The following is an 11,053-nucleotide window of genomic DNA, read 5'->3' as shown; positions in this document are numbered from 1 at the left end:
TGTAACGGTTCCATCAGAATATGCCTCCTCAACAGCACGTTTATTTTTTTTTCTCAGATGCAATGACAAAAATAAAATAAATGGCTAGCCTATCTGTCTCCACATTCACACAGCCACCAGTTAGGCCTACACTCAAAACAGAGACTGGAAAAAGGGTTGTCAACTCAACTTTGATACTGAAATGTTGGTTCAAACACTATTGCTGGTGCAACACTTTCCCTCTGCCTCTGGAAAACGCACCACCATAGTAAGTACAGGTGGAGGTGTATTCTCCTCATACCTGTGTGGTGATACTGATGGTTTGTTGAGACTGATGGTTTGTTGAGACTGATGGTTTGTTGATACTGATGGTTTGTTGAGACTGATGGTTTGTTGATACTGATGGTTTGTTGATACTGATGGTTTGTTGAGACTGATGGTTTGTTGATACTGATGGTTTGTTGAGACTGATGGTTTGTTGATACTGATGGTTTGTTGATACTGATGGTTTGTTGATACTGATGGTTTGTTGAGACTGATGGTTTGTTGATACTGATGGTTTGTTGATACTGATGGTTTGTTGACACTGATGGTTTGTTGATACTGATGGTTTGTTGAGACTGATGGTTTGTTGAGACTGATGGTTTGTTGATACTGATGGTTTGTTGAGACTGATGGTTTGTTGATACTGATGGTTTGTTGATACTGATGGTTTGTTGAGACTGATGGTTTGTTGATACTGATGGTTTGTTGAGACTGATGGTTTGTTGATACTGATGGTTTGTTGAGACTGATGGTTTGTTGAGACTGATGGTTTGTTGAGACTGATGGTTTGTTGATACTGATGGTTTGTTGATACTGATGGTTTGTTGAGACTGATGGTTTGTTGATACTGATGGTTTGTTGATACTGATGGTTTGTTGAGACTGATGGTTTGTTGATACTGATGGTTTGTTGAGACTGATGGTTTGTTGATACTGATGGTTTGTTGAGACTGATGGTTTGTTGAGACTGATGGTTTGTTGATACTGATGGTTTGTTGATACTGATGGTTTGTTGATACTGATGGTTTGTTGACACTGATGGTTTGTTGATACTGATGGTTTGTTGAGACTGATGGTTTGTTGAGACTGATGGTTTGTTGATACTGATGGTTTGTTGATACTGATGGTTTGTTGATACTGATGGTTTGTTGATACTGATGGTTTGTTGAGACTGATGGTTTGTTGATACTGATGGTTTGTTGATACTGATGGTTTGTTGAGACTGATGGTTTGTTGAGACTGATGGTTTGTTGATACTGATGGTTTGTTGATACTGATGGTTTGTTGAGACTGATGGTTTGTTGAGACTGATGGTTTGTTGAGACTGATGGTTTGTTGATACTGATGGTTTGTTGAGACTGATGGTTTGTTGAGACTGATGGTTTGTTGATACTGATGGTTTGTTGAGACTGATGGTTTGTTGATACTGATGGTTTGTTGAGACTGATGGTTTGTTGAGACTGATGGTTTGTTGAGACTGATGGTTTGTTGATACTGATGGTTTGTTGATACTGATGGTTTGTTGAGACTGATGGTTTGTTGAGACTGATGGTTTGTTGATACTGATGGTTTGTTGATACTGATGGTTTGTTGAGACTGATGGTTTGTTGAGACTGATGGTTTGTTGAGACTGATGGTTTGTTGATACTGTTGGTGGAACCATAAGGAGAGGAAGTACAAACCAACGACGCTAGACAGAGAGGAATATGCTTAAGCAAAAGGCAGTTTATTAAACAACAGAGATAGCTGGTACTGCTCAAGCTACATGCATGGACCCATTCAGTTGCCTCTTATGGAGACAGTTGAAAAGGGATAAAAAACAGAGTTTACAGCATTACTTTATACAATGTAACACAAAGGAAGGGGTCCTTCTTCTAGTCCCTTGATTGGTTCCCGAGGCGTAGGAGGCGGGTCTGCTCTGTCCAGAGTAGAAGCCCCTTTGGTGCACGGCAGAGTCCTCTGCCCTTGGCACCCGACCAGTAGAAAGAAGTGCAGTTTGTGTGTGTGCGTAACTCGTGAGGCATGAGGATGAGTGTGCGTATGCATGGAGATGTGTGTGTGAATGTGTGTATGTTCTCAAAGGAAAGACTCGTGGGGAGCAACCAGATTGTGGCCTGTGGCGTGGGTGTTGTCCTTGAGAAGATATTGGCTCTGTCCATTGTTCTTGCATAGGAACAGCATTGATTGAAAACAAGCTCCTAACATTAAAATGGGTCATATTTACTACGACAATACTGATGGTTTGTTGAGACTGATGGTTTGTTGAGACTGATGGTTTGTTGATACTGATGGTTTGTTGAGACTGATGGTTTGTTGATACTGATGGTTTGTTGAGACTGATGGTTTGTTGACACTGATGGTTTGTTGATACTGATGGTTTGTTGAGACTGATGGTTTGTTGACACTGATGGTTTGTTGATACTGATGGTTTGTTGATACTGATGGTTTGTTGAGACTGATGGTTTGTTGACAACTGCAGCATTTTAGCTAAGCCTAACCCAGTTACGGACAGACATTACTTTACTTAGCAGGTTAGGATAACTAACACAGCAGGTTAGGAGAATAAATGCAGCATAGTAGAATTAAAGTAGCAGGTTAGGATAATAAGGTTAAGAAAGGGGATAGGCTTAGCTAAAATGCTACAGTTGTCAACAACTGTTATCCATGACGCCACTACTAGATGGAGCTGTACTGCGAGCCAGCCACTAGCCACAATCATACAAACTATCAGGCCCAACAAACCATTAGTGTCATAACACATGCAACCAATCACAGCAAACAAAGGCTTAATTAAAATGGACCAATAAGTTCGCAGTTCACAATCACTTGGTAAGTCACTGCTCGACGCACCTCCACGGTGTGTTACGGATCTGGGCCCGTATCTCTAAAGAATTTTTGTGCAAAAAGTGGCTCCTAGCGGCCAAATTCTAAGAAAATTCTCAGAGGCATGACGTTTTCTTAGAATTTCCCCTAAAAGTGACACGAAAATCCCAGTTAATATAAAAGCTATTCCTCAAGAGTCCTAGCGCTTAAAAGGGCTCCTAAGGCGAGATCTGCTAAGAGCAGGGAAGAGGACTTTTAGTGGCTTAGGAGTTACCCTAAGCAGCTGCACAAAATGGCCAACAGAGGAGGCAGGAGAGATGTCCTGCAAACACTGGATGACAGGGAATTATTGAGACGCTACAGATTGGATCGTGCAGGAATCATGTTTGTGGTGGATCTCCTTAGAGATGCAATTACTTCACCAACTCGACGCCACAACGCTATTACACCGGAGAAGAAAGTAATCACAACCCTGAGGTATTTGGCAACAGGGAAAATGCAACAATGCAGCAGTGATGACTTGGGTCTGTCCCAATCCTCCGTCAGCAGAGTCATCACCCAAACACTGACAGCTTTGTCACAACCTAATATTGTGACACAATTTGTTTCATTCCCGCTGGATGCCCGCACTTTACACACACATAAAAGGGCATTTATGGACATTGCAGGATTCCCTGGCGTTGTGGGTGTAATTGATGGAACACATGTGAGAATAATTGCGCCATCAGAGGACGAGGCTGTCTTTGTTAACAGGAAGAGTTTCCACAGCATCAATGTGCAAATAGTGTTCAATGCGGCCTGGAAGATTTTGGACATTGTGGCTAAATGGCCAGGCTCCACACATGATGCGAGAATGCTCTCCGAGAGTGGCATCAGACAGCTTTTTGAGAGACGCTATGTGCCAGCTAATTGCCACTTGTTAGGGGACAGTGGCTACCCATGCAAACCATGGCTCCTTACACCTTACCTCCAGCCACGCCAAGGGCCCCAACTAAACTATAACAGGTAAGCCAAACAATACAAAAATCATGGAAATGAAATGCAAGCAATATGTTAGAGCATCCAAGTAGTGCAATATTTCCATCAAATAATTAAAGGTCTGTATTCTATTGTAGGGCCCACAAGACAACAAGAGCGGTGGTGGAGCGTGGCATAGGCCAGCTTAAGAGGCGCTTTCATGTTCTCCACGGAGAGGTGCGGCTGAGGCCTGAAAAAGTCAGCAAACTCATCATAGCCTGTGCAATATTACACAATATTTGCAAGGTTAGACAGATTGCAGAACCTCTGGAGGATGGCGATGAGGATGAGGATGAGGATGGAGACAACGATGAGGATGGTGGTGAAGAAGATATTCACATTCCACAGGGGAACCTAGCCCAGAGTGGACTGCCTTACAGGGCAAACTTCACAAATTTACATTTCAGGCAAGCTGTAGCCCCATGTCATTTGAGAACTTGTGATGGTATTAAGAACTACCACAGTTTTACTGCACATCACCTGCAACTGTTAAATGCAAGACACAGAACACAATCTCTAAATGGTTTATTTTTTAGGTGTTCAATTTTAAGGCGGTAGTACTCCTCCTGAAGGGAAAGGACTTTTTTTTGTTGTTCAAACACATCAATTGTGAGTTGCAATCTTCTCTCCTGCAGGGATGCTGACGGAGCAGGTGCTGCGGATGGGAATGGTGTTTGATCCGCCGGGCTATCCTGAGTAGCAGCTGCAGATGGTTCAGGCGGCAAACTTGATGGGCCCGGTTCTTGTGATGGCTCCATGCTACAGAAATACATAGGCCTAGTTTAATTATTGTTTTGATTAAATTAATTTAATACAATGAGCATGGATAACACATGAAATGGCTTCTGCAATGAATAAACACTGTTGATATGAATAACCCTGTGTCCTACCTTTGCTGCATTTCAAGGGCCTGCATCATTGACGTGTCAATGCCTGTTGGCAGCCCGGTGACACTGACCTCAGAGTGTCCCAGGACTTGAAAGACAGTGTCGGCCACCTGGGACAGCCGCTTTGCAGGTGGTCCACCCCTAGAAAGAAACAGTCAATGAACACAGTACTTAGGCATGTAAATTAACTTTGCCAGCAGGAGCAAATTGCCAGATTATGTGGTAGGCCATAGTATTTTGCTCACCTGTGAGTGAGGATTCCCGCTTGTGTGCTGCAATCTCATCTTTTGCCTTGGACTGCAGCACATACCACCTTTTCTCACAATCGTCGCCTGTCCGCACCACCAGTGGAAAAGAGGCATTGATTGTTTGGGATATTGTGTCCCAGGCGCGCCTCTTGCCTTGGCTAGTGACAGTTGGGCCAAATTTTCCTCGTAACATACCTTTATGTTCGTTCACCAACTGGGCCAGCAACAAACCTTGCTCCTCAGTCCAGTTCGGCTTGCGATTCCTTTTTTCTCCATTTTCTGTGTTTGTAGGATATTTGTTAACAAGCCTTCATAAATAGACCAGCCAGCAATCACAGACATTGTTAAAAGCTGAGCTGTGTTACCCTCGTTAAGTTCACACTGAGTTGTAACGTTGCAATTTCTACTTCATTAAGGACAGCCCCTTGAGATAGGCCATCTTGTTTTCAATGGGGTCCATATGGAAGTGAAAGTACAAAATATGCCAGCTAGGATATTAATATGAGCAAATGAGACACAAATCATTATTTGAACAGGGTGTAATGAGCTTAAGTTTTCACATATTTTAGATTCTAATGTTAGGCTATAACCCCTACAGCTTACTATTCATTTTCCAGATATTTTCTTGAATGTGAAATATTATTTACAATTATAGTCTGCATAAGATTAGAGTGTATAATTATGTTTATTGATTTGAGGGTACATCCTTTGCTCATTATCACCAAAAGTTCATTTTCATCAAACTTGTAGGATCAACCAATCACGGCTTTTGAAATGATGACTCATACCTAGCAACGGGGTCAACCACACCTCCTCACTAAGATAGGATTTTTCATCCATTCCTGGCTCAGAGTTCACTGAAAATGTTCTGGAATCACTTCTAAGCTAAAACTCCTGGCAAGGAATTTTTAGGTTAAGTTAGGAGCTCTCTGAGAGGATTCTCAGAATCTTTAAGGATACGGGCCCTGGACTTCATCTACTGGACAGGTGTGATTATTGCAATGACAATACCTGGCTATGGAGTAATGTTTAGATTAGGGGAAATGGTGATAGTGCACTTCCTCCCTCATCTAAAAGCCAAGTCGTCCCATACATGTATATTTCCCATACAACTACGTCGTGATTTCCATAAGGATATGCAGAATGGCATGACATTGTAGCCTATTCCCAAGCGCACTTCTCCAAAACGACTTTTACCACACAGGACCTCCGCTAACACCAGAGTCCTTCCTAGCTCCTTGAGTGAAGATGGCGCAGGCACTATCAGAGGAGGAGTTCCATCGGATGCAGGTAGCTAGGCTGACAGCTGTACATTTTTAGTGGCCGTTGTTTCACATTTGCTGTCACTTTCCGAGTATTTCCTGAAAATTGGATTTTCCGTCAACCAGTCCAAAGCTAAACTACGGAACGGAAAAGCATGCGCGGTAACTTCCCCTACTAGCTAGGCCAACATTGCAACCCAGGGATGTGGCTAGCTATGTTGATAGTGTCAACAGTCATTGCTCTTCCAATAGCAACAGGCAGTTCAAGTATTTGGTCATATCGTTTTATTATTCAATACAAACATGCAAATGTGGTAATCCCAATAGTTTGATTAATGTTCAAATAACATCAGCTAGCTAAATAGCTATCTAGCTAGTTAGCTAGCTAGCTAGTTTGCAAGTTAACTAGCTAGTTTAAATGGCTAGGCTAGCTAGTTAGCTTGACATTACATACGCTGGTCTTCTTTAATCTTCATAACAATCTGCTATTAATGGTAAAGTTAGCTTCATGTTAGGTATTGATTTCAGACATCCGTATCTGATAGTTGTTTGCTGTCTTATCTCCCTTTGTCAACATTTTCATAAATCAATTCAGTGAAAATTGTGGTCCTCTGTAGCTCAATTGGTAGAGCATGGCGCTTGTAACGCCAGGGTAGTGGGTTCGATCCCCGGGACCACCCATACGTAAAAATGTATGCCCATATGACTGTAAGTCGCTTTGGATAAAAGCGTCTGCTAAATGGCTTATTATTATAAAACTATAACTAGCTAGCTAGTTAATTTAGCATAGCTAATAGTTTTCCATGAGTGATTATGTGTCACGGGGTTGGTCATTCAACGTTATCCTAATGCTAGCTCGCAGCTTTTAGAGACTGGATGCCATTCACTGTTATTATAATGGATGTGTTCAGTTTTCCAAACCAGATAGTGCCCAAAGCTAGCTAGCCTAGATAATGCATTGCTTGTTCATCTGAAGTCACCTGAATCAGATTATGTGAACAGAAACTTTACTGTTCCTTGTTTAGTACATCTCTAATAATTATCATTTATTACGGTGTCATAAACACACCCAGCTAACATTGAAAGCACTGTAGAGTATGAAAGTAGTCTGTCAACACATTAGTGATGTTGAAGTGAAACATCAGTTGATTACACACTGAAGCACTGTGTCTGTGTCATCAACACACCTAGCTAACATTCAAAGCAGTGTACAGTCAGATGTTTAATGTTTCATTAAGTTGACCCTTTATACAAGCTTTAACCAACTCCGTGGCCTTGTGGTTAGTGTCTGCCCTAAGATTGGAAGGTTGAGGGTTTCATCCCTGGTCTAGTCATACCAAAGACTCAACATGGGACCTGATGCCTCTCTGCTTGGCACTCAGAATTAAGGAGATGGACTGGGGGTAAGGCCCTGCTACAGACTAGCGTCTTGTCCAGGGGGTATACGTGTACATTAAGCTGCCTCACCCTACAGAAACAGGAGATAGGCTCCTGCCCTATGGGCTGTTCTGGCTCGGACAAGGCTAACTGGTCAAAGGCTTACTTACTTTTACCTACTACTTTCTACAGGCTTTGGTACAATGTAATCCCCTCTTATAACCTTTTTTTTTGTTCTCCAGGCTCAGCTTTTAGAGCTGAGGACACAGAACTACCAACTTTCTGATGACCTGCGGAAGAACACAGCTGGTAAGCAGCAGCAGCAACAGCTCATAATATAAATATGTTCTGGAGCTCAGTTGGTGCCCTTGAACTGGGATCAATATTTACTGCTAAAATGAAATGAGCATTGCAATGCAACTCCAGGATGGACATCATATTTAGTGTCCCTCTTAATGCAAGTGTGTGTATTATAGTAACCCATGTGATGCACTGTATCGAACATCAAAATGGGTTAGTTCTGTCTCAGTGATTGAAAAGAAGATACTAGTCTCTGGAGATTTTCAAGATTTTTGTTGATTTCTATTCCAGAGCTGAATGCTGTTCGTCAGAAGACTGTGACCTTGGAGAAGGATTACATCAAAGCACAGAAGGTATAGAAAGCTAATCAACATAAAAATAAAAAATAAACGGTGATAATAGGGTTGTGGAGTTCAATGCATTGAAACTCAAGGCATCATGTTTGAGACAGAATAAAAGGTCACTTTGTTTGTGATTTGACTTCTTCTAATTTTCTTTTTGTTTTATCTTCAGGCTCTGAATAAAAGCAAGAAAGCTCAGGTGGGTTACTTGCATCTTCTAAAACTCTTTCAAAGCTGTCTATAAAAGAATATTGACAAGATAGTATGAACATTAGCTTGCTATACATGTTATATGCCATAATAACTAATATTCCTGTTTACAGTGGCTCGCGAAAGTATTCACCCCCCTTGGCATTTTTCCTATTTTGTTGCCTTACAACCTGGAATTAAAATAGATTTTTCTGGGGGTTTGTATCATTTGATTTACACAACATGCCTACCACTTTGATGATGCAAAATATTTTTTGGGGTGAAACAAACAAGAAATAAGACAGAAAAACAGAAAACTTGAGCGTGTATAACTATTCACCCCCCCAAAGTCAATACTTTGTAGAGCCACCTTTTGCAGCAATTACAGCTGCAAGTCTCTTGGGGTATGTCTCTATAAGCTTGGCACATCTAGCCACTGGGATGTTTGCCCATTCTTCAAGGCAAAACTGCTCCAGCTCCTTCAAGTTGGATGGGTTCTGCTGGTGTACAGCAATCTTTAAGTCCTACCACAGATTCTCAATTGGATTGAGGTCTGGGCTTTGACTAGGCCATTCCAATACATTTAAATGTTTCCCCTTAAACCACTCAAGTGTTGCTTTAGCAGTATGCTTAGGGTCATTGTCCTACTGGAAGGTGAACCTCCGTCCCATTCTCAAGTCTCTGGAAGACTGAAACAGGTTTTCCTCAATAATTTCCCTGTATTTAGCGCCATCCATCATTCCTTCAATTCTGACCAGTTTCCCAGTCCTTGCTGATGAAAAACATCCCCACAGCATGATGATGATGCTGCCACCACCATGCTTCACTGTGGGGATGGTGTTCTCGGGGTGATGAGAAGTGTTGGGTTTGCGCCAGACATAGCGTTTTCCTTGATGGCCAAAAAGCTCAATTTGAATCTCATCTGACCAGAGTACCTTCTTCCATATGATTGGGGAGTCTCCCACATGCCTTTTGGCGAACACATTTTTTAGTTTTATTATTTATTTTTTACACCAAACGTGTTTGATTATTTTTTTCTTTAAGCAATGGCTTTTTTCTGGTCACTCTTCCGTAAAGCCCAGCTCTGTGGCGTGTATAGCTTAAAGTGGTCCTATGGACAGTTACTCTAATCTCCGCTGTGGAGCTTTGCAGCTCCTTCAGGGTTATGTTTGGTCTCTTTGTTGCCTCTCTGATTAATGCCCTCCTTGCCTGGTCTGTGAGTTTTGGTGGGCGGCCCTCTCTTGGCAGGTTTGTTGTGGTGCCACATTCTTTCCATTTTTTAATAATGGATTTAATGGTGCTCAGTGGGATGTTCAAAGTTTCGTATATTTTTTTATAACCCTGATCTGTATGGAGAGCTCCTTGGTCTTCATGGTGCAGCTTGCTTGGTGGTGCCGCTTGCTTAGTGGTGTTGCAGACTCTGGGGCCTTTCAGAACAGGTGTGTGTGTGTATATATACTGAGATCATGTGACACTTAGACTGCACACAGGTGGACTTGATTTAACTAATTATGTGACTTCTGAAAGTAATTGGTCGCATCAGATCTTATTTAGGGGCTTCATAGAAAAGGGGGTGAATACATATGCACGCACCACTTTTCCGTTATTTATGTTTTCAAATTTTTTGAAACAAGTAATTTTTTTCATTTCACTTCACCAATTTGGACTATTTTGTGTATGTCCATTACATGAAATCCAAATAAAAATCAATTTAAATTACAGGTTGTAATGCAACAAAATCGGAAAAACGCCAAGATGGATGAATACATTTGCAAGGCACTGTACATGTACAGCACCAGTGAAAAGTTTGGACACACCTAATCATTCAAGGGTTTTTCTTTATTTTTACTATTTTCTACATTGTAGAATTATAGTGAAGACATCAAACTATGAAATAACACATATGGAGTCATGTAGTAACCAAAAAGGTGTTAAACAAATCAAAATAAATGTTATATTTGTCTTCAAAGTAGCCACCCTTTGCCTTGATGACAGCTTTGCACACCCTTGGCATTCTCTCAACCAGCTTCATGAGGTAGTCACCTGGAATGCATTTCAATTAACAGGTGTGCCTTGTTAAAAGTTAATTTGTGGAATTTCTTTCCTTAATGCGTTTGAGCCAGTTGTGTTGTGAAAAGGTAGGGGTGGTATACAGAAGATAGCGCTATTTGGTAAAGGACAAAGTCCATATTATGGCAAGAACAGCTCAAATAAGCAAAGAGAAACGACAATCCATCATTACTTTAAGACATGAAGGTCAGTCAATCTGGAACATTTCAAGAACTTTGAACATTTCTTCAAGTGCAGTCGCAAAAACCATCAAGCGCTATGATGAAACTGGCTCTCGTGAGGACCGCCACAGGAAAGGAAAACCCAGAGTTACCTCTTCTGCAGAGGATAAGTTCATTAGAGTTACAGTTTTACAGTGCCTTCATCCCCCTTGGCGTTTTTCCTATTTTGTTGCATTACAACCTGTCATTTTAAATGGACTTTTATTTGGAATTCATGTAATGGACATACACAAGATAGTCCAAATTAGTGAAGTGAAATGAAAAAAATTACTTGTTTCAAAGAATTCTAAAAAAT

The 11,053-nt window shown here is 41.4% G+C and overlaps 2 protein-coding genes and 1 long non-coding RNA gene across 5 annotated transcripts in view; 2 read left to right on the top strand and 1 right to left on the bottom strand.

The window, feature by feature from the left end:
- Nucleotides 1-2,903: 2,903 nt before the first annotated feature.
- On the top strand, nt 2,904-4,737 carry LOC121546577 (putative nuclease HARBI1). Of its 2 annotated transcripts, XM_045209494.1 has the most exons (3): nt 2,904-3,851; nt 3,962-4,270; nt 4,499-4,737. In XM_045209494.1, the coding sequence occupies exons 1-3, from the start codon at nt 3,139-3,141 to the stop codon at nt 4,539-4,541; spliced, it is 1,065 nt and encodes a 354-aa protein (XP_045065429.1). In that variant the 5' UTR covers nt 2,904-3,138; the 3' UTR covers nt 4,542-4,737. The 2 variants fall into 2 exon arrangements, with proteins under 2 accessions (XP_045065429.1, XP_045065428.1); XM_045209493.1 differs by having other exon boundaries at nt 3,962-4,737.
- Nucleotides 4,374-4,897, bottom strand: LOC121546576. Its single transcript, XR_006657660.1, has 2 exons — nt 4,754-4,897; nt 4,374-4,622 (listed from the first exon to the last, which is right to left on the bottom strand). It is a non-coding gene; the product is annotated as an uncharacterized LOC121546576 (long non-coding RNA).
- LOC121546056 (GRIP1-associated protein 1) overlaps nt 4,895-11,053 on the top strand; it is an 89,393-nt gene continuing 83,234 nt past the window's right edge. For both annotated transcript variants that reach the window (XM_045209492.1, XM_041857061.2), the window contains exons 1-4: nt 4,895-6,288; nt 7,880-7,946; nt 8,229-8,290; nt 8,451-8,477. In XM_045209492.1, the coding sequence (XP_045065427.1) occupies nt 6,247-6,288; nt 7,880-7,946; nt 8,229-8,290; nt 8,451-8,477 (198 nt within the window). In that variant the 5' untranslated portion in view covers nt 4,895-6,246. The remainder of the gene's footprint in view (nt 6,289-7,879; nt 7,947-8,228; nt 8,291-8,450; nt 8,478-11,053) is intronic.

This window comes from Coregonus clupeaformis, chromosome 30, assembly GCF_020615455.1.
Source record: "Coregonus clupeaformis isolate EN_2021a chromosome 30, ASM2061545v1, whole genome shotgun sequence".
NCBI classification, from domain to species: domain Eukaryota; kingdom Metazoa; phylum Chordata; class Actinopteri; order Salmoniformes; family Salmonidae; genus Coregonus; species Coregonus clupeaformis.
Note: the sequence above shows the minus strand (reverse complement) of the source record. Positions and strands in the feature narration are given on the sequence as shown.